We start from the raw sequence: 21253 nt of genomic DNA on the forward strand, positions 1-21253 counted from the left end.
ACAGCGCACTATTACTGGTGCACAGCACTATGCGCACACTGCGCGGGGCTGTGCGCGAAGTAGCTCTGCGCGGCCGTTAGTGCGCGCAGAGCTACTTAAGGGGCACTAAGAGGCTTTTCACAGCGCCACTTTGTGACTCAAGCCCATAATTTCTAAGTGAAAAAAGTGCTGTATGGTGCGATCGAAGATAAGTGCAATATAGACATCAAATAGGAAAAAGGTACTTGTTTGTATCAAAAAAGTCGCAAAAAAGATAGTAAATTCACAGTGATGCAGTCAATAATAATCTAAATACCATAAAGGATCATATGTCACAATAATAACACTAAAAAACCATTAAATAAGTGAACTCAATAAATATCAGGAAAAACCTGCAGAGTGAGAAGCAAAAGGAATAAGAGAAGTTGGCCAAAGAAACACTTACATGAGAAGAGTAGTAGAAAGGAACACCCTGGACCACCGGAAAGAACCAAGCCTTACTGCAACTCGCGGGAAACCCCCACTACTCTTCTGGTTTAAGTGTTTCTTTGGCCAACTTCTCTTATTCCTCTTGCTTCTCACGCTGCAGGTTTTTCCTGGTATTTATTGAGTTCACGTATTTACTGGTTTTTCAGTGTTATTATTGTGACATATGATCCTTTATGGTATTTAGATTATTATTGACTGCATCACTGCAAATTTACTACCTTTTTTGTGACTTTTTTGACGCAAACAAGTACCTTTTTCCTATTTGATGTCTATATTGCACTTACGGTATCTTCGATCGCACTATACAGCACTTTTTTCAGTTAGCGATTATGTGTTTTTTCTTGCATGTATTTTATATTTATGAGATTGTACTATACTCTATGGTGCCTTCAGCTGTGTAGTTGCAATATTAGTGTGGCCTCATTCTCATTTTACTATTGGAGATAGGAACCCCAAGTATTTTTACTATGTAATATGTGACTGTTTTTTGGATACCAGATTTACAACTTTGTGTAGTTTTTAAATTGTTTTTATTATTTTATTTTTATTGTTTTTATTATTTATGTGGTCAGTATTTCAATAAAGATAATTTATATTTTGAATTTAATTGTGCTCAGTTTGGTGCTTTAAGAGAGCAGCCTCTTTTCCTTCTTTTTTTCCTAATACAATATTTTCTCATCTACCCGTCAAGAAAAAGAAAGTGGGAGCAAATGAAAATTTATGGTGTGTGTTTATGGTGCGGTCTTGTCACCCAAGGGGAAGGGGTTTGGTAATATCATCATCCCCATCTAGGTGAATAAATATGATGCCCTACTTCAGGGCTGGTTCAGACGGACGCTTGCGGAGCGTTTACCGCAAGCGTTCGGAACGTCGCGGTAAACGCTCCCATTCAAGTGAATGGGAGCGTTTACACCGAGCTTTTGCGCGCTTTTACCCGAACGCGGCGTTCGGTCCCGATTTCGTTACCGTTCGAGCTGCCCTTGGAAGCGACATGTTGCTTCCAGGGAGCGGCCAACCGCGACGGCTAATGTTTCCCTAGGGGAAATAAAAAACGCTACTGAAAGCCTGAACGCGCAGCCGCCGCAACACCTCCAGACGCGACGCCACGCAGACGTCCGTCTGAACCAGCCCTAAGGTATTCACAAGGAGTTAAAAGGTATAAAAAAAAACACAAAAAAATTGACAACACATGCATCTTGTTTAAAATAAATTCTACTAAATTCAAGGTCACATTGATTCCAAGTACAGCAAAGTCTTAGTATCCGGCACCAGTGGGGATTGTCTGATGCTGGATACATGTGCTCGCTTGAGCAACAGGCCAAAAATACAAAGCAATAGACCAGACATTCCTTACGTGACCGGACCAATGTATACATATGTATACATGTGGTACATATGTATATACATATGTGGTACGAATGACCAAGCATCAGTTGGACGCGAAACGACCGTCGCCCCACCGCTTTGAACCCACCACCTACCTCCTGCACCGTCCACCCTGCTTGGTCCGGTCACGTAAGGAATGTCTGGTCTATTGCTTTCTATTTTTGACCACTAATTGAAATGTTCAGCATGTCTTTATGTTTGGAGTCTGCTGTATCACGCCAGTAAGCTGTGAAAGACGGAAGGTGCACGTTTATTTTTCTTTGTTTCTTGTGACTGCAACTTGATCCACCATGAGCCTGTAAGTCATCATCTTTACTACTGGCAGACATGAAAAAACTAGACAGCAACAACTGCCATTATCTATAACTAAACCTACTAACAATGCAATGCACATAGGGAGATACTGGTTGCTTAGCAGTTGGAATTATGGAAATTGTCTTTAGGTTTGGAGTCTGCTGTATCACGCCAGTAAGCTGTGAAAGACGGGAGGTGCACGTTTATTTTTCTTTGTTTCTTATGACTGCAACTGTGTATAACATTTCCTCTACATTTTGCGCGGAGGACACGTCCATATAGAGGATGCAGTCATTTCACACAAACGCTAGGTGCTGCAGGGCAACGGTCAGTATTTTGCCATAGTAGATTTTTGACCCCACTTTTTCTAAATAATAGTGGGAAGTGCCACACATCACGTTGCTTTTTTCTTAATGAGAGAAGTCATTGTGGATCAAACAACATGAACAAATTATATGGTCCATATCAATCATTGCTTGGTTTCTTCTTTTTTTAACTTCTCACTTTGCAAAGCATTGATTTATTTTTTCCCCCTTTTCACTAAGGTTCCTCTTTAACTCCTCTTGTTTTTCCACCATGTCGGGTTCCTGTTTACTGATGGGTGGGTGTCCAAACTAACTATGTAACCAGGATGTCAGGTGACCAGCCTGTGGTTACACTGTGTACTTCTACAGCACATTTCAAGAGGAAATACATTTTTATAGTGAATTGAGAAGATGTTAGGTCAGATGAAAACGTTCTCCTTGTTTTTGGTGTTGGCTTTTTTCAAGGTTTCAGGTAAAGTATAAAATCTATTTATTTCATGTTAAAGTGATCCTGAGCAGGTGATAAAACAGAATTTACACTTACCTGGGGCTTTCTCCAGGCACTGTAGGCCACAAAGTCCCCCAGCGTCCTCCTGGCTCCCTCCATGGTCCTGGTCCTGACTCTGGTTACAGGACGACTTTGGTCTGAAGTCGTCAGGTCTGCTTCCCACTGCAGACGATCGCGTCATCACACTGGCCGGCTATGCATTATCACACCGGCGTGAGAGTCCTCTGCATGTGCGGTTCTCTTTGTTTGAACCATGCATGAGCAAGAATCGCATGCTGGCCGGTGTGATGATGCGTATCCAGCTGGCACAATGCTGCAATCCAGGGAAGCGAGAAGCAGACCTGACGACTTCAGGTTGAAGTCATCCTGTAACCGGAGCGGGGACCAGGGAAGGAGCCAGGAGGATGCCGGGGGACCTCACGGCCTATGGTGGGCTGGAGGAAGCCCCAGGTAAGTGTAAATTCTGTTTTTATCACCTGCTCAGAGTCCCTTGTGTTATAAGCATCATGGGAAACCACAGTTGCTCACTTACAGCTGAATTATCACAAATACCTTCTGTTTTAAGAAGACAATATTACATTTAGCATTGCTTTTTTTAATGGAGGACTTATTGTGGTCTCTTTAGGTCCTTTATACCTCCCATGTTGTTCTGGGTCACCATGTATATGTACAGCGATGCGATCAGCAGCAGCGCTGTACTGGGGACAGCCGTGATAGGCTGGGGAGTAATCGGCTGAAGCCTATGACAGCCGATCACGCTGATTGGCTGGCAGGGGAAGGGAGGGAGCAGAGGGAAGCAAAAAAAAAAAAAGCCACATTTATTAAAAAATAAATATTTCTAAAAAAAAATAAACAACTGTGGAGCGATCAGACCCCACCAACAGAGAGCACTGTTGGTGGGTGGAAAAGGGGGGGAGGGGATCACTCATGTGCTGTGTTGTGCGGCCCTGCAGCTTGGCCTTAAAGCTGCAGTGGCCAATTAAGTAAACAATAGCCTGTTCTTTAGCGGGGTTTAACACTGCGGTCCTCAAGTGGTTAAGCTATCTCTCACTGTTTCTTTGATGTATAAGTGCCTCAGAAAACAGAACTGTCTGGATCAAAAAGCTCAGAGAAGTTATTTTGCATAAATACCAAGTAAAGTTTCTTAACTCCTCTTGTACTGGAAATAATATGAGACTATTGTCTTTGCTAGTAATGTTCTATTAGCCGTACTGCAAAATGTATCCTTTCATACGTTTTTTTTATTTTTTGCTTCAGCGTCACCTTAGTCACCATAATTATTGTGCACTCATAGAGTAAGTAAAACAAAGCACACGAGTTATTCATCTGACTCCTTCCCATTAGCTGGCCCTTTGGCTCACCATCTCCTGTGTCGGCAAGTGGACACCTGTCTAGTATTCCCCATGCACAACCCAATTCTTAGCTCCATACGAAAGTCCTGCTCAACATGTTTCATCACCAGTGAGACTCATCAGGGACTGATCAGGGCCTGCAGTACCGTGGCTGGTTTATGTACACAGCAATCCTCCTCCTCAGACATGCATAAAAGTTTGTCTTTTAGATGACGCCACGGCTGGATGAGTGCACAGTACAGCCTTGCGCACTGCCAGGGGCATCAAAGATCTTCTACCTGCATGGACATTTTTGAACATATCCAACCCCACTTTCAATTGATGATCTGTCAGAAATTGATCAAAAGCTGAGCGATTGGATACGTTGAGGGCAACAGATTTCTGGCAGATTCCATCAAAGTGATCAAATGGCCAGAAGAATTAATAAATGCATGCCTACCTTGTATCTTTAAAAGTTGTGATATATCTATGTGTGTGTGTGTGTGCGTGTGTGCGCGCACGCGCGTGTGTGTGTGCGTGCGTGCGTGCGTGCGTGCGTAAAAATTGAAGATTTTTCTTTGCCTTGGGATTTCTTTGCTTCACTTTTGTTTCAGGACTGTAATGAATGTTTATTTTAAACAAAAGAATGTTTATTTCTGAACTATACAAGGGCCTAAAAGACACTTGAGAAGTCACATGACATAGTGGCAATCCCAGTGTAGTGCAAACAAGGAAATACTAAGGGAACAATGGAACTGAGTCCTACCTTTAAGGAAGAACTCCTTTCAAGTTTTAAAGAAGGAACTTTATTGGGCACAAGACAAAGCATTTTGCTGCTACAAGCAGATTCCTCAGGTCAGTAATAGTGCAATAGCAAGATATGTACTGTATCTGGCATGGGTGCCCAATTAACTACTTAATGACCGTATCACACCAGCCACGGTAAATTGGCCGGCGGGGGAGGGAGGGAAAAATTAAAAATAAAAGAATAGTCAAACTTAATTAAAAAATAAACACATAAATATATAAATAAATAAATAAACATGCCGGCAGGGATCAGAGCCCACCAACAGAAATCGCTGTTGGTGAGCAGAAGGGGGGGGGGGGGGGGGAATCACTTGTGTGCTGACTTGTACGTTACCTTTTTATACTTGTGCATACACCACTGGGTGCCTCCTGTCCATTGTTACCTTACCCAAGGGATAACTGCTATTGGACCTGTCCTCCTACTATAGCTGAGTTTTTTTTCTGGAGCAATGACAGATCCTACCACTGACAAAGGCCGAGAGAGGACGATACTTCCCCTCATGCACATCTAGTGGTTTGCTACCCTACTGTACTGACGTATTATACCATATTGGGCTCCCATTGTGTTTTTCTCTCATTCTCCCAAAGGAAATACTAAGATATTTTCAAATAGGACTCATAACCTAACTGTGTCTTGTTTTTGGTTGTAGCTAAAAGGTTTCCCGAAGAGGAAGTGTTTGGGCTTCTAAACCAATCTGTCTCGCTGTCAAGCCACAAGAGCTTGGTAGGTCCTGTAGAAGAAGTTGTTTGGACTTTTACATCTAAAGGAAAGACTATCAAAGTGGCAGAGATAAAAAATGACAAATTTAGAAAATTTGCTAAGCATTTTTCTGATCGTATCGAGATGTCTAGTCAAGGAACCGTGTTAGTTATCAAACAGTTGACTCCGAGCGATTCTGGAAAATATACATCTGACATAACCTTTACAACTAAAGAATCCCATGAACCGTCTTTCATTCTCTCTGTTTATGGTATGTGTTTGAATCAATATATACGCAGATTTACAATATGTGGTCTTCACAATAGCTAAGTATGTTTAGCATGAAAGTTCAGGGTTTAATCCTCACCAGGACACTGTCTGGAGAGAGTTTGTAAGCTTGCTCTGTGTTTTTCTCCTGTTGCTCCACATTTTTCCTACATAACTGATCAGATTGGACAACGGGGTTTATTTGCAAAGTTTTTCTCTTAAATTATCTCACCTTACTTATATTTACACCCTTACAATAGCATCTCACAGAATTGTTGAACTCTAAGTTGAGGGGGGGGAGTTGTGATTTTGACACTGTTAGTATTACTTTGAGGCAATGAGGCAAGAGAAGGCAGTAGAGTAACTATATGGCATTAGTAAGTGGGGAAGCAAGTTTTGCTAGACACAGCCAACTTCATCAGGTGGATGTTGTGAATGACGGTTATTTTTCATAATTTTTGTGTCTTCAATGAGAAGATAAGTAAACCTTCCTCAGACTATATACCCTAGAGATTTAGTTTTAAAGGGAAGGTCCAAGCAAAAAAAAAAAATGAGATTCACTTACCTGGGGCTTCTACCAGCCCCATGCAGCCATCCTGTGCCCTCGTAGTCACTCACTGCTGCTCCAGTCCTCCGCTGGCAGCTTTCTGACCTCGGAGGCCAGGGCCAAATTGCGTACATTTTTACACATTCCCACTAGTGCAGGAACATTAACACATACATTTTTACGCGTTAGTGGTGAAACGCGTACATTTTTTTTCCTGCACTAGCTGGAATGCGTAAAAATGTATGCAATGTGGCCCTGACCTCCGAGGTCAGAAAGCTGCCAGCGGGGAACTGGAGCAGCAGTGAGTGACTACGAGGGCACAGGATGGCTACATGGGGCTGGTAGAAGCCCCAGGTAAGTGAATCTCATTTTTTTTTCCTTGAACCTTCCCTTTAAACTGTGGTCATGAGAGAATTTCATCATTTGAAAGCAAAAAAGGCCATTTTTATGCTGCCCTTAGTATTGATATATTTTAGCAACCTAGTGTACACCTTGGGTACTATAGGAAACTAAAGCATTCTTCTTTCGGATTGCAGAACCTGTGTTTGCCCCATCAATAAGGACTGAACATAGGATAAAAACCAATGACTGGTGCAATGTGACTCTTCAGTGTTCTGTCTCAATGAACAGCTCAGCATTGTCCTATATGTGGAAATACAGACACAGAGACTCTGACTATCAGCTGTATAACACTGGAGACAATATGAAGATGTCATTGAAGCCTGACACCTGGGATACTGAGGTCCTGTGTATAGTGCACAACCCTGCTGACCAGAAGAATGTTACCTTCTATGTGCAGCCACTCTGCATTCAAGGTAAGGAAGTACAGAAGGATTGTGGGTTTCAAAGAGGCTGGAGCATAAGTGAATTTTGGACGCCATGGAAGATCAGGCACAAGAACAGTGCCAATAGTAGAATATCAGTACATTTACACATAATCTACTATTTAAAGCGTTAGTTTTCGTTAGTAAAATATTGGTAATTGTTACTGATATTTTACAATAGCAAAACCCAACCCTACTCTTACACAGAACCCTCCACTACCGATGCCTAACCCTAAGATCCCCCCGATGGTGCCTAACCCTAAGACCCCCCAGGTGGTGCATAACCCTAAGACCCCCGAACACAAACCCCTTTCCTGATGCGAAACCTTAACTGCCCCTCCCTTCACAAACCCCCTTGCTGACGCCTAACCTCAACCACCCTCCCCCCCACACAACCCCCTTCCTGACACCTAACCTTAACTGCCCCCTTGCACCTAAAATGATGGTGTCTGAATTTCCCCTCTGTTGCCAGATTCAAAACAGAGAAAACCCCGCAAAAAAAGATAATTATCAGGCATCGCCTGCTGCCTGAATTTTCCTTTTGGTGCCGGCTTGCTGATATATTCAACTGAAGTCTATGGTGGTGCCTGATTTGTCCAGAAGCCGCATGCATCCGATTTGTCTGATACTAAAGGCTGAAAATCATATTGGGCACATACGAGGCTCAGGAAAACATTAAATTATTCCTAAACTCTATTAAACAAATTCACCTCTCACTATGTGGAGCCCATCACTGCGATCTCCGTGTGGCCTAGGAGCTAGTGAACAGTCTGCATTGCATTGAAACTTGACCTTGCACTTGGGTTTTTAAGTTTTACCTCAGAAGAAACAATCGTTTAAAATAAAATATGTTTATATATTAATGTCGGGTTTCCTAAATTACTCCAGCACACAAAGCTGTCTATTCTAATTTAACAGCAATCTGATCAGTAGTATACAAACTCGCATGAGCACACCTCAACACTAACAGCTCTCTCTATAGTCGAAGTCACTAGTAGCTGGAGGTGCCCAAAGATTATAAAATAATCAAAAACTGCTTAAAAAGAAGGTAGGTGTTGGCTTATCTTTCGATATATCTTGACAGTTTATTGAAAAGGACAAACAACAATGCGTTACGGAGTCACTGTCTCAGGTAAATGCAAGCCTTGCCAGCAGCAGAATGTCCCTTGGAGCGCCATTATAAAAGTAAAAAGGTGCTCCAAACGACATTGAGCTGTTGGCAGGACTTATATTTAGGCCATGAAACGCATTACGGTACCGGGTCCTGTAACTTCCTCCAGTCGCGGCCAGTCTGCGCAAGAGTGCTGAAGCCGCTGGAGAGATACATAGATAGCGCACTTTACTTGCATCAGATTGGCCATGACTGGAGGAAGTTACAGGACCTGGTACTGGAGCTGCAGGCAGTGGAGGACGGCGGCGTGGGAGCAATCCATGCCCATGGGGCTGGAGGAAGCCAGGAGTATGTATACAAAGGTAAGTATTGGTCATCTCTGGTACACTTTAATGTTTGTACTTTTCTATAAACCGTCAACATACAGTATATCGAACATTCTTTTGAAGCAGTTTTTAATTATTGTATTATCTTTGGGCACCTCCAGTTACTAGTCGCTTGTGTTTCCACCCTGGTTGGGATGTCTGAAATTTTAGATTTTATAGTTTTAAAATTTAAAAAAGTATTTTTTGGGAGAAGCGACCACATTACCACCCTAAAGGCCAAATGGGGACAGTATTCCTTCACATGCGATTACACTGATTGCATGTTGGGCAACCAAAAATGTGTACCCATTTCTTTCGTTACTGATACAATTTACGAAAAATTCTATACTAGATTGGGCTCCCATTTTCACTGTGTTCCCCTCATGTTTCTCCGCATAAAACGTGTTGTCAATAGCCTAGGTTCTTTTTTTTAATCAAAATATTTTTATTGCAGTTTCAAAAAGCTGAAGGACATTTGTAATGAGAGTGATATGGAGACTGGCATATTTATTTACTTTTAAACAATACCAGTTGCCTGGCAGCCCTGCTGATCTTCTGCCTCTAAGGCCTCATTCACACTGGTTGTGTTCAGAGACGTATGAAAGCGTATGATAAAAAACGCAAGCTTTTGTGCGCGTTTTAGTGTGCATTTCAGTGTGTTGTGGTGAGCTTTTTATGCATGGTTTGCTTATTGTAGTGGTAGCAGTTGTCAAAGATTTGTTTTCAAATGAAAATGTGTTTTTTTTTTTCATTTAGGCCTCTTTCCCACCAGGACGTTGCATTTTAGGGGACGTTAAGGTCGCATAACGTGCCCCTAACGCAACGCGTGGTGGTGTTGAAGTTGGACGTCAGATTGAGCCGCGTTATGCTGCTCTCAAAGCAGCCGCTCCAGGATACTGATGGGAAGTCCGGATCTTTTTAAGGATTTGGATCATTCGAATCGGATCATTGAAAAGATCCGGATCTTTGAACCAAATCATTTGAATCATTTTACTAGGGAAACAGACTGGGGGTGAAACGACTAGCAGGACAGGACTTTCCCTGCACTTTACATTCTGTACAGGGCCGGCCCGTCACTTTTTGCCGCCAGAGGCAAATTTAGCAGAGCTGCTGCCGCCGCCCGCCCCCCCCCCCCTTCCGGGGGGGGGGGGGGGGGGCGGCTGCCGAGCCGGAGGGGTAGCGGGCAGGTCGGGGGTATTGGGCCTAGCGGTGGGGAGGGGGGTTGGACCCCCCCCTCCCTCGCCTGGGTCCCCCGATCTGCGCTCCCCTCGAGCCTGTAATTAGGAAGCTGCTGCCAGATCGTAAGAGGCACGGGCGGGGAGGACTCACCTTTTCCGCGTTCCATCGTGCGCTCCATTGACGTCACTTCCTGCATCGCCGTCCACTTACAATACAGTGGGCGGCGATGCAGGAAGTGACGTCAGTGGAGCGCTCGCTGGAACGCGGAAAAGGTGAGTCCTCCCCGCCCGTGCCTCTTACAATCTGGCAGCAGCTTAATAATTACAGGCTGGAGGGGAGCGCAGATCGGGGGACCCAGGCGAGGGAGGGGGGGTCCGACCCCCCTCCCCACGGCTAGGCCCAATACCCCCGACCTGCCCGCTACCCCTCCGGCTCGGCGGCCAGCCCCCCCAGGCGGGTGCCGCCCTTTGAAGTTTGCCGCCTGATGCAAATGTTTCACCCCGCCTCATGAGCGGGCCGGCCCTGATTCTGTATGTTCCTGTTTCTTCCAGACAGACATCCACTGTGAACCGAATCTTTCATTGTGATGATCCGGATGATTCGACTCACAAAAAAGATCCGTATCAAATGAACGATTCGTTCATGATCCGGACAGCACTACGAGTCCCACCACGAGTCACCACAGTGCAGTGAATATTAATTAGCCATGTGGCTAGTCACTGAGCATGTGCAAACAATCTAACGCAGCTCTATAGGGGTATAACGTACAGCATGCTGCACTTTCATTTAACGTGCAGCGTTATACCCTAACGCAACATGTGCACTGTGAACAGCACATTGATTTTACAGTGATGTGAGTTAGGCTGTGTTACTGGCTGCTGTAACGTGGGACTTTAACGTCCCACTGTGAAACCAGCCTTAGGGGTAAAAAATGCATGTGCTTCTATGCACTAAAAAAGCGCACCTATTCACTTGCATTGATGTCTGCTTTACAGCTCAACGCACAGAAATGCATGCAACACTACTTTTTGTAACGCAGCTCAGCGCAGCACGTAGATGTGAACCAGGCACATTACATGGGAAAATCAATACCTTGCAGAACGCTCTCTGAAAGTTGCACAAAAATGTACCTAGTATGAACGAGGGCTAATGCTTTTAGCCTAAGACCCTCAACAAGCATGCAGCAGATCAGTTGTTTCTGACATTATTGTAAGATCTGACAAGATTAGCTGCATGCATAGATCAGCAGTGGTATTGTTTAAAAGGAAATAAATATAGCAGCCTCTGTATTCTCCTCACTTCAGTTGTCCTTCATCATATAACTTAAAGAAGTCATCAATCAAAAAACGCTCCCCCAGTTCCACTTACCCGGGGCTTCCTCCATCCCCTGGCAGCTGACGTCCCACGATGACAGCTCCGCTCGCAGCCCTCGGCCTGTGCGAGCACCGCTGTCAATCAAGTCCATGTTGTCTGCGGTAAATTGTGCGTATTACAGTAGTTCTGCGCCTGCGCAATACCCCACAGACAACGTGGGCTTGGTTGACAACGGCACTCGCACACATGCAGCAGAGACGACGTTGAGGTCGGCCAACGTTGCATCGGCAGAGACCCTGAGCCAACGGCTGAGCGCAGAGCTGCGGCGTGGTACATGTCAGCTGCAAGGGGAGAAAGCCCCTGGTAAGTAGAATGGAGGGAGATTTTTTTGATTGATTATTCCTTTAGGATGAGTAAGAAGAACGCATTGTAGTTAAACAGTAGTGCAAGAAGTCAAACATGTTTCTAAATACAATACAGTAAACAAATATTAAATAACCAACAGTAAGAAACCTCAGCTATTTAGCATATTGGTGTGGGATCTGTGAGCGACTCAGCTCTGAAGTTACACAGGTAAGTGTATAAACCTTAAAAATACCTATACCCCCCCCCCCCCGGTGCACTCAAGAATGCTATTTGTGATGTGGCATTTAGCCACCCTGGTAAAGGTTAGCCAAGTATAGGTGTGCCCAGTATAGGATGGACAGGTTTAGGTGCCCCAGTAAAGGTTAGACAGGTATAGGTGCCCCAATATAAGTTAGCCAGGTCTAGTTGCCTCCAGTATAGGTCAGTCAGGTATAGGTGCCTCCATATTGGTTAGCCAGGTATAGGTGCCCCCAGTATAGGTTATCCAGGTATAGCTGCTGTCAGTTTGGGGTTAGCCAGGTATAAGTGCCCCCAGTATAGATATCCAGCTGTAGGTGCCCCCAGTATACGTAGCCAAGTATTGTTGCCCCCAGTATAGGTTAGCCAGGTATAGCTGCCCCCAATATAGGTTAGCCAGGTATAGCTGCCCCCAGTATAGAGTAGTCAGGTATAGGTACCCCAGTATAAGTAGTAAAGTATAGTTGCCCCCAGTATAGGTATAGCCAGGTATAAGTGGGCACTCCTCCCTCTCCATGAAACCCCCTCCATGCCCCCCCCCCCCCTTCATTGCTGGAATGTATGGGCAGTGGTAGAGATCATTTACTCACCTTCCTGGCTTCATGCAAAGATCATGTGCCGCCAGGCTGCCCTGTCTTCAGCCCCACTCACAACTTCTGCTATTCAGGAAGTGGTGGGGTGTGCCCCCTTACTGTGCCCCGTGCGGAACACCTGCCTCACCTGGCCCTAGAAACGGGGCTGTACAGAAGTTGATCTCAAGTTCTAGGCTCTACTGACTTGTGGTAGGGAGTCAATATAGCCTAGGTTCAACCTAGATTTTTATATTCAATCAATATTTTGACTAAAAATCTATCAAAATTCGATCAGTTGGACAGAGTCGATTCCCATCTGATTCAATCAGAGTGATCGAATTTGCAGAGATTTAAAGAAGATAAAACATATATAAATAAACCTTAAACATTTCTTATTAATTAATTACACATTTTTTATTTCATTAAAAGCGGTGTTTCGAAAGCATATGTATACCACAGGATGGCTCCTGTATTTTCTGATGTGCTGAATCTCAGCTGTATAGGGTTAAATGTCAAAGTCTACCTTTAGCATTCACTCCTGTAAGAAAACCTTGCAAGCCAGTCAAAACAGTAGCAGATTTCAGTCATATGCCGCATTCCAAGCCTTCACAAGTACAGCATACTTTAGATTGTATACAGTAATTATAAACAGACTTCTGTGTCCCCGGCCACCCCCACACCCTTCTGTCCTCACCTTAACCCACAGTGAGAATCCCAGTACTCCTCTCTGCTTAATGGGCCTTGGCGTGCAAAATAAATCCTATCCACTGCAGCTTTCCTCCACGGCGTTTGTGCCACTGCTTCCTGTACGACCTGACGTCATCCAACCCATTTTTTTCAACTAACTTTATTGTTCTTGAACAATTCAAACTTGAACAATTCAAACTGCACATACAAGAAATTTCTCTTGACCAAATGCACATCATATATTCAATTTTTGAGTGTTAACCTTCACTCACAATAAACTACATGTACAAATTACATTAAAATGCAAGTGTAGATGTTCTGCTATACGCTATTAGATGCTCTTCCCTTTAAATTTACAAAATTGCAGTATGCCTGCTAGGGTTTGCACTCACCAAAAAGGCCATCTTGCCACTAGCCACTCTGCCTATCACCATTCAAGACATTTTGCATTGCAATACACAACCTTTCCTCATTGGGTTGGGCTGCATGTTATAAGAAGCATTTAAATACTAGCAGGGAGGGCCTCTAAGAGAGGCCCTCCCTGCTTGAAAAACACTAGTATTAAGACACTTCTTTGTTACTTGATCCGAGGAAGCGGACTTCGATCCGCGAAACGGGTTGCCATTCAAGTGTCTGGTTTCTATTAAAATGTATCATTTTATTTGGGCTACCCCCTTCTTATTAGAGATAAGACAATTTTTTATGTTTTATCCAGTCAACATTCCCACTTCCACACATTATATCTTGGGGCGCCTACTCCCTACTAGTTACACCAGATACCAGCCGACTCAGCATGGGGTGCTGGGTGTGTATATTGGTTCCTTGAAACCCTTACACCCTTTCCCTTTTCCTGGAGTGCAACCCACATTGCTGAAGACCAAAGAACCCGAGTGAGGACGGGCTTTCCTCACCAGCCGTTACACTGTGGTTGCTGGTCTTGCAACCTACCCTTGTGAGTATTCTGCACTTACCCATTGTTGAGTGTCTCCTACCCTCGACCTACTACACCATCAGGGGCTCCTGGTGCCCAGTCTCATTTTTTGTCTCCTTTGGAAGGTCCTTGGACTCCATTGACACCATACCCTCTATTTAAATACCAAATTCCATGCAATATACTTTTTGTAGGGAACCTTAAGTTAGAGAAATATGGATGCTGCCCTCTTCTTTGCAATACATAGAGCTAAATTTAATATTCATTCTATTTTTTTTTACAAAAGTGAAGTTTTTATTTAACCCTTGCTATGTCTAGCTTTTATCCCTACTGTGGGCCTAACACTAAAATTAAATTTGCCCAAAGAGCAGCTATATCAAATGATATCTCAACTTTCATACTTCCTAACCAATTCAGCTGATTCTACTGGCTTATACAACTAAATCCACTTGGTGACTCTGCAAGTTGGCAGGTACAATGAACTGAAATAGGCTGGTTGAAGCTTGGAGGCGTCTGTGGTCTCAGAAACTGGCTTATACGTTAGCTTAATATAGACTATAAGGCAGAAAGATAGCAGTTCTCCTACCTTAGAGCAGTGATTTTAAAAGTCAGAGTAATGGTAAAAACTTCTTAGCTTTTAATTTTAATAAACACTTGACAAAGTGTTTCACAGCATACGCATCACTCTAAGCACTTTTATTGACCTGAGGAAGCGGCACGGGCAGTGAAACATGTTGTCAAGTGTTTATTGAAATGAAAAGCTAAGAAGTTTTTACCATTACTCCGACTTTTAAAATCACTTCTCTAAGGTAGGAGAACTGCTATCTTTCCACCTTATAGTCTATATTAAGCTAAAGTATAAGCCAGTTTTTGAGACCACGGGCACCTCAACCAGCCTTTCACTACCTCCATCTTGGGGTGGGCACCTTTGGACGACGTCCAAGGGTACAACGTTTTACCAGAGCTGCAACCAACCCTTCCATTAGAAGCAAGGCCAAGTGGGGATGGCTTCTCCCCACATGCTTGATGAGTGGTTTCCTTGTGAGCAACCCATCTTTGTGAGTATATTTTGTACTATCCAAATACCTGACGATATTACACCAGATTGGGCTCCCGGTCTCCCTATGCTCTTTTTGTCTTCTACAAGTATCACAATGAACTGAAATACTAATTTTGGGTGGAGTGATACTTTAAACATTAAATCTACTTTCTCTAGGAAATAGAAACATCTACATACACTGCAAATATTTCAACATGCTAATGCCACAGTATCTGTATGTACTGGGCAGCACAATGACATAGTGCCACCGTAGAACTTGTAGCGCTGGGTCCCCTGTTCGTAATCCAGCCAGGAAACTATCTGCACAGAATTTGTATGTTCTCCTCATGTCTGCTTGGGTTTCCTCACACATACCAAAAACATACAGATAAGTTAATGGCTTCCCTCTAAACTTGTCCCTAGACTACGATACATACACTACACACGATACATACATACTGTAGATACAGTATATGACTATGGCAGGGACTAGATTGTGAGTCCCTCTGAGGGACAGTTTGTGACAAGACAATATAGTCTGTACAGTGCTGCAGAAGACATCAGCGCTATATAAATACATAATAATGATAATAATACTGCCATGAAGTGGCCTATACAATGCACTGCAAGTTGTGAGTAATAGCAACCAGTGCAACAGAAAATTATAGCATTCATTGCATTCCCACAAAAGTGTGCTGTCCTTTCCTGAGTAATAAATAGGTCGGTACAGCCAGGGGTGTAACTACACATCATAGCACCCTAACCCCACAGTAAAACATTGATGAGGACCCCCAATGTGCACACCTCCTTCCCACTCACTCTGGGGTGACCAGTGATGAGGAGGCCCATTTGCCAGAAATCATACACAACTGCAGCCACCATAACTTCCTCCATCCATAATCTACCCTGCAGCTAATGTATTCAGTAAAGGGAGGGTAAGAAGAATGCTTCCCCCGGCACATACACTTATAGCTCTGAACCCCCTTCACAACTGCAGGGCATGCTCCATCCGTAGTTACCCTCACCTGTCCTGCCAGCGCTCCCTCTGATCAGTGTGCCCAGGCTTCCATGGCTCCCAGTTGTGCTGAGCCAGCACTGTGCCACTGCTTCCCTCTTGTGCACTGAAACTGAAATAAGATGTTGGTAGATCATAAAATAAGGGACATCAGGCACACTGATTGCACAGGATGAGGAAGGAATATGCTGCCAGGAGAGGTGAGCGAGAAACTCCACTGCAAAACTGCTCACTGATTACTTATTGGAGGACGCTCATCCATGGGATAGTGCAAGTGGTGGGCTTTCCGCAGGCAACCAGTTTGAGACCCCTGCTGTCCACTGTGTCCATAGCTTACCATCTGTATTATGTCTACACTCTGTCAGCTTCCACATGTCTCTCCCTGCAAAATCCTCACTGCTGCCCATTTCAGCGTGAAAGCTATATTGACATATCCATCATCTACAGTCAGGTCTGATCAATGCTCTCTACATGTGCCTTATTTTTTCTGTGTGTATTTACAGGAACAAGAAAAATAGCACAGAGCAATGATCAGAACTGATCTACCAGTAAACTGGGCAAACCTTTCACACAAGGATGCGGGCAAACCTTTCACACAAGGATGCGGGCAAACCTTTCACACAAGGATGCGGGCAAACTTTTCACAAAAGGATGCAGGGAAACCTTTCACACAAGGATGCAGGGAAACCTTTCACACAAGGATGCAGGCAAACCTTTCACACAAGGATGCAGGCAAACTTTTCACACAAGGATGCAGGGAAACCTTTCACACAAGGATGCAGGCAAACTTTTCACACAAGGATGCAGGCAAACCTTTCACACAAGGATGCAGGCAAACGTTTCACACAAGGATGCAGGCAAACCTTTCACACAAAGATGCAGGCAAACCTTTCACACTAGGATGCAGGCAAACCTTTCACACAAGGATGCAGGCAAACCTTTCACACAAGGATGCAGGGAAACCTTTTATACAAGGATGCAGGGAAACCGTACACAAAAGGATGCAGGCAAACTTGTCACAAAAGGATGCAGAAATATAAAAAATCATTATGGAGTACACGGTATACAGGCTGGTAAAGGAGAAATGTATGTAAACAGTAGACCCCTAGCAAAGGGGATCTCAAATCTTTTAGGAATGGAAATGTGGGCAAAAACAATAAGCATTATAATTGCATTATTGGTTAAGGAGCCTTTTGGGTGTGTTTTAAAATATTATGTATTAAGTACATTTATCTTTTAAATTGAGTTATTTTTTCCTTTTTTATACTTGCTCAACTAAATATGTTATGTTTCATTTTTTTCTAGGTTGCTCCATTTATTTAAGATCTGCACTGACTGCCCTTTATGTGTTAATGAGCTCAGGGTGCATATGTATGTCCCGCAGATATAAGTAGCAAGGTAAATATCCATCTCATTATCAATATACTATTGGGTATGCTAGAAGAATGCACAGAAATGCTACTTTGATATGATTTTAAAATGCTGCAAACTAACAGTAGCAGGTTATTTTAGTGTAAGTATGAATGTTAGTTTCAGAGTTATTTAGTGAAAAGTGTTAAGTTTAGTGTCCAGGTTACTTAATGTCAAAGCGGGATTGTCAGCCGTATAATCAAATTCCATTTACCCACTGCTCTGTGTTTATTATGCAGTCTACATCCTGACCTTGCATTGCAAGCACTCCAATATAAGCATAAATATTTCTGCTGTAATACATCTTATCTCAGTCAGCCTGTGTCTATTTGGTACATTGCCTATGAGAAAGAAGCTTGTCTCCCACATTCCTGCTCCTCACTGATTGGCTGAGGGCAGTTCAGTGAGCTGCTGAAATACGATCTATGCCGTGTTCACATGTGTTTACAAAGCAAGCTAGATATGGCAATGCATTTTCTAAAAGGAAAAAAAAGGTAAGGGAAATTACATCAGAATTGGCTACAGTCAGAGAGAATCAAATATTATTTCAAATATTTAGTACGTTGCCAAGGAGAGGGAAGCTTGTTATCTCCCCTCCCACATTCCTGCTCCTTGCTGATTGGCTGAGAGCAGTTGAGTGGGATAAAAGGCTGAATTCACGCCTCTGTAGAAGCTGCTAAAACCAATCTATGCAGTGCTCACATGTGTTTACAAAGTAAGCTAGATATGACAGTGCAGTTTCTAAAAGGAAAAAAGAGTACGGGAGGAAATGACATCAGAATTAGCTCAAGTCAGAGGCGGTAAAGATGGAAAATGCTTAAAACAATTTTCTCTTTATTTACTATAATGTGGACAGTACAATACATATGTTATGTAAGTAGAACAAGTACTTATCTACAAATATATGCATCCCCTACCGGGATATTATGGCTGTCCCTGCTGCTTTGAGGGTAAGGTACAACTTGGGGTTGGTATCAGGGGTATTGTGTGACTGTAACCCTAAAGCAGGGGTGTCAAACTCAAATACAAAGTAGGCCGAAACTGTACACTGGAACCTAGTCGCAGGCCAACCTCAATCTCTACTGGCCACCTTTCTCATTTATAAAGTTCCCAGGTGTCTAATGGCCCCTCTCCAACTCATATATAGTTCCCTGGTATCTAGTGATCCTCCTTTCCCATACAGTTACCTAGTGTCTAGAAGCCCCCACCCTCCCTTATACAGTTTCCTAGTGTTTAGAGCCCTCCGCCCTCCCCTATACAGTTCCCTAGTGTTTAAGACTTTCCCCCTACCTCCCCCATATGGCTTCCCTGATGTTTTAGGGCTTCATCTCCAATATGGCTTAACTGGAGGGCCAAATTTATTGGCTCTGAGGGCCAGATTTGGCTCGCGGGCCGGAGTTTGACATGTATGCCCTAAAGGGTTGGTGGTAACTGGGCTAGAGTAGATCAGGAGGAAAGCATCCAAACTTTTCTATGTGGTTCCATGAATTGCTTGTTGTTGGTTATTGAACATAATTGCTTTTTACATTTATTTGATTAGCATGCATGTCACAGCTTAATCACAATAGCCACAAACAGCCAGTACTCTGCTTTGATGTAATATATTTCCTCTCCACCTCTTCTTCGTGCTTCCAATTATCTTTAGGCATATGGTCCCGTCCAGCATGGTGAGGTGATGTGAGCTCACCCTGGGCATGCAGTTCAAGAAATCTCTCGGTCTCCAACACTGCTTCCACATGGCATGATAGCCCTATGCTGGGCAGTAGACTTTTTGCTCTAGAGGACTTCAAGGACACAACCTTCAGGCTCACCCTGCAATGGGTCAGAACAGGTGAAGCTAAAGTGTGAGGAGACGATCAGGACCGAAGACAAGCTAGCTAGATCACTGTGGATTCTGGGGTCTATGCATTTTTTTACAAGGACTAATACCCCTCTTTCCTGTAACTCCTATATAAATATTTGAGGAGAGGTTCACTGGAACCCAAAACAGACTGAGGCATCACAAATTGGCAAAATGAAATTATTGATATGGAATAAACAACATGATGAATATAACTTAATGGTATAGAATGGTGTTGGCCTCTATTTTATTGAATTTTAATATGGTGGAAGTGACTGTTTTTTCTACAAAACTTTTGCAATAAATTCTTGCTCATTACTTGGGAGTCCTGAATTAAATATTTGTCCAGTATATTATCCTTTAACATTTTGAAGCTGCTGTTGAGGATGGCTGCCTGAAGCAAATATTACAGTACATACCGTAGTCAGAAGGCAGGAAACAAATACTTTATATTTAGACAGTACTACGTGCCGCAAGACTGCTTGACATACAGAGAGTTTTCAACCAAAACACAAGGACTATACATACTACTCCCCAAAATATCGAACATTCTAGGATAGCTCTTCCCTTACATCACAAAGCCAAATACAAGATATCAAAGATGCAAAATTGTTACCTTTTTTGAGATCATGCCCCTAATCTAGAAAAACAACACAAAAAAAAACCCAAAAACATGAAAATAAAACCCACTCCCAAAAGTCGTGACAGTTAATAATGGCGCACAGCGCCAGGGGAGTACAAAGGGCGCCCCATAGACTTACATTATATAACGCTATTTAGCGTTATAAGTGTTAAAAAATGGCGCAGGCAGTGTGCCTTACACTTATAACGCTAAATAGCGTTATAAGTGTTAAAAATTGCAGCGGGGTCGGGGAAGGAGAGCGGGAGCGGGACACTGGAGGGACATAGGCATCGGGGGAGGATGTGCAGAAGCATACGTTACCTTGTCCTGGCCGCCGATCGCTCCTTCCCTCCGCTCCTTCACTTCTTCCATTCGTTTACCTGCCTACACTAGCCCTGCATGTGTATCATGGCGCACCGCTCTGCAATTAATGTAGCACAAAACGAAATTTACCGTTTTATTGTATTTACATTAAAACGGTAAATAGCGTTTTATGGTACACTTATCGGCAGAACGGTGCGCCATTTTTCTCCCTGCGCCATTTTCAGATGGACCCCCCAAAAGTAGTCAGCAACTAGAATAGGAAAAAGAAAATCTAGAGAAAAAAGGAACCAATCTCGTAAAAAATTGTAAAATTTTAAATCTCTATGTATGCATATACCATATTTTTGAGACCATAAGATGTACTTTTTCTCCCCCAAAAGTGGTGTGAAAAAGTCCCTGCGTCTTATGGTTCGAAGATGTCCCCCCATAGGTGGATGCCTCTGTTCCCGTGACTCTTCTGTGTTCCTTTGTCCTCCTCCCCCATCTCTTATGTCCCCGTGTCTCCTCATTGCCCTGTGTCACCTATCCCCATGTCTTCCTCCCCCTCCAGCGTCTCTTATGTCCCGTTGTTCCTTTGCCCTCCACCCCCCTCTGTCCCCGTGTCACCTCGGTCCCCGTGTCCTCAGGGAAGGTGAGATACTTACCAATCAGCTGAACGATGCAGCAGGAGTCCTGCGAACAGCTGTGGATTCAGAGATTTGTCTCCGGCTCAACAGGACTTGCTTCAGCCTGAACCAGCGCCGTGCACCCAATCAGGTGGAGGAGGTGCAACACATCCCTCCAATCACCACCACCTGCTATTCT

General features: G+C 43.6%; 2 protein-coding genes across 4 annotated transcripts in view; one reads left to right on the forward strand and one right to left on the reverse strand.

Annotated features, from left to right (window-relative positions):
* Positions 1–13368, reverse strand: part of LOC137532559 (T-lymphocyte surface antigen Ly-9-like) — a 128206-nt gene extending 114838 nt beyond the window's left edge. For all 3 annotated transcript variants that reach the window (XM_068253191.1, XM_068253192.1, XM_068253190.1), the window contains exon 1: positions 13276–13368. The gene's annotated coding sequence lies outside the window, so the exon portion shown is untranslated. The remainder of the gene's footprint in view (positions 1–13275) is intronic.
* LOC137532560 (SLAM family member 9-like) lies at positions 2842–19720 on the forward strand. Its single transcript, XM_068253193.1, has 5 exons — positions 2842–2925; positions 5750–6070; positions 7150–7428; positions 17559–17651; positions 19309–19720. Exons 1-4 carry the CDS (start codon positions 2865–2867, stop codon positions 17645–17647), a joined length of 750 nt encoding a protein of 249 aa, XP_068109294.1. The 5' UTR covers positions 2842–2864; the 3' UTR covers positions 17648–17651; positions 19309–19720.
* The last annotated feature ends 1533 nt before the right edge of the window (positions 19721–21253 follow it).

This window comes from Hyperolius riggenbachi, chromosome 9 (assembly GCF_040937935.1).
Source record: "Hyperolius riggenbachi isolate aHypRig1 chromosome 9, aHypRig1.pri, whole genome shotgun sequence".
Classification (NCBI taxonomy): Eukaryota; Metazoa; Chordata; class Amphibia; order Anura; family Hyperoliidae; genus Hyperolius; species Hyperolius riggenbachi.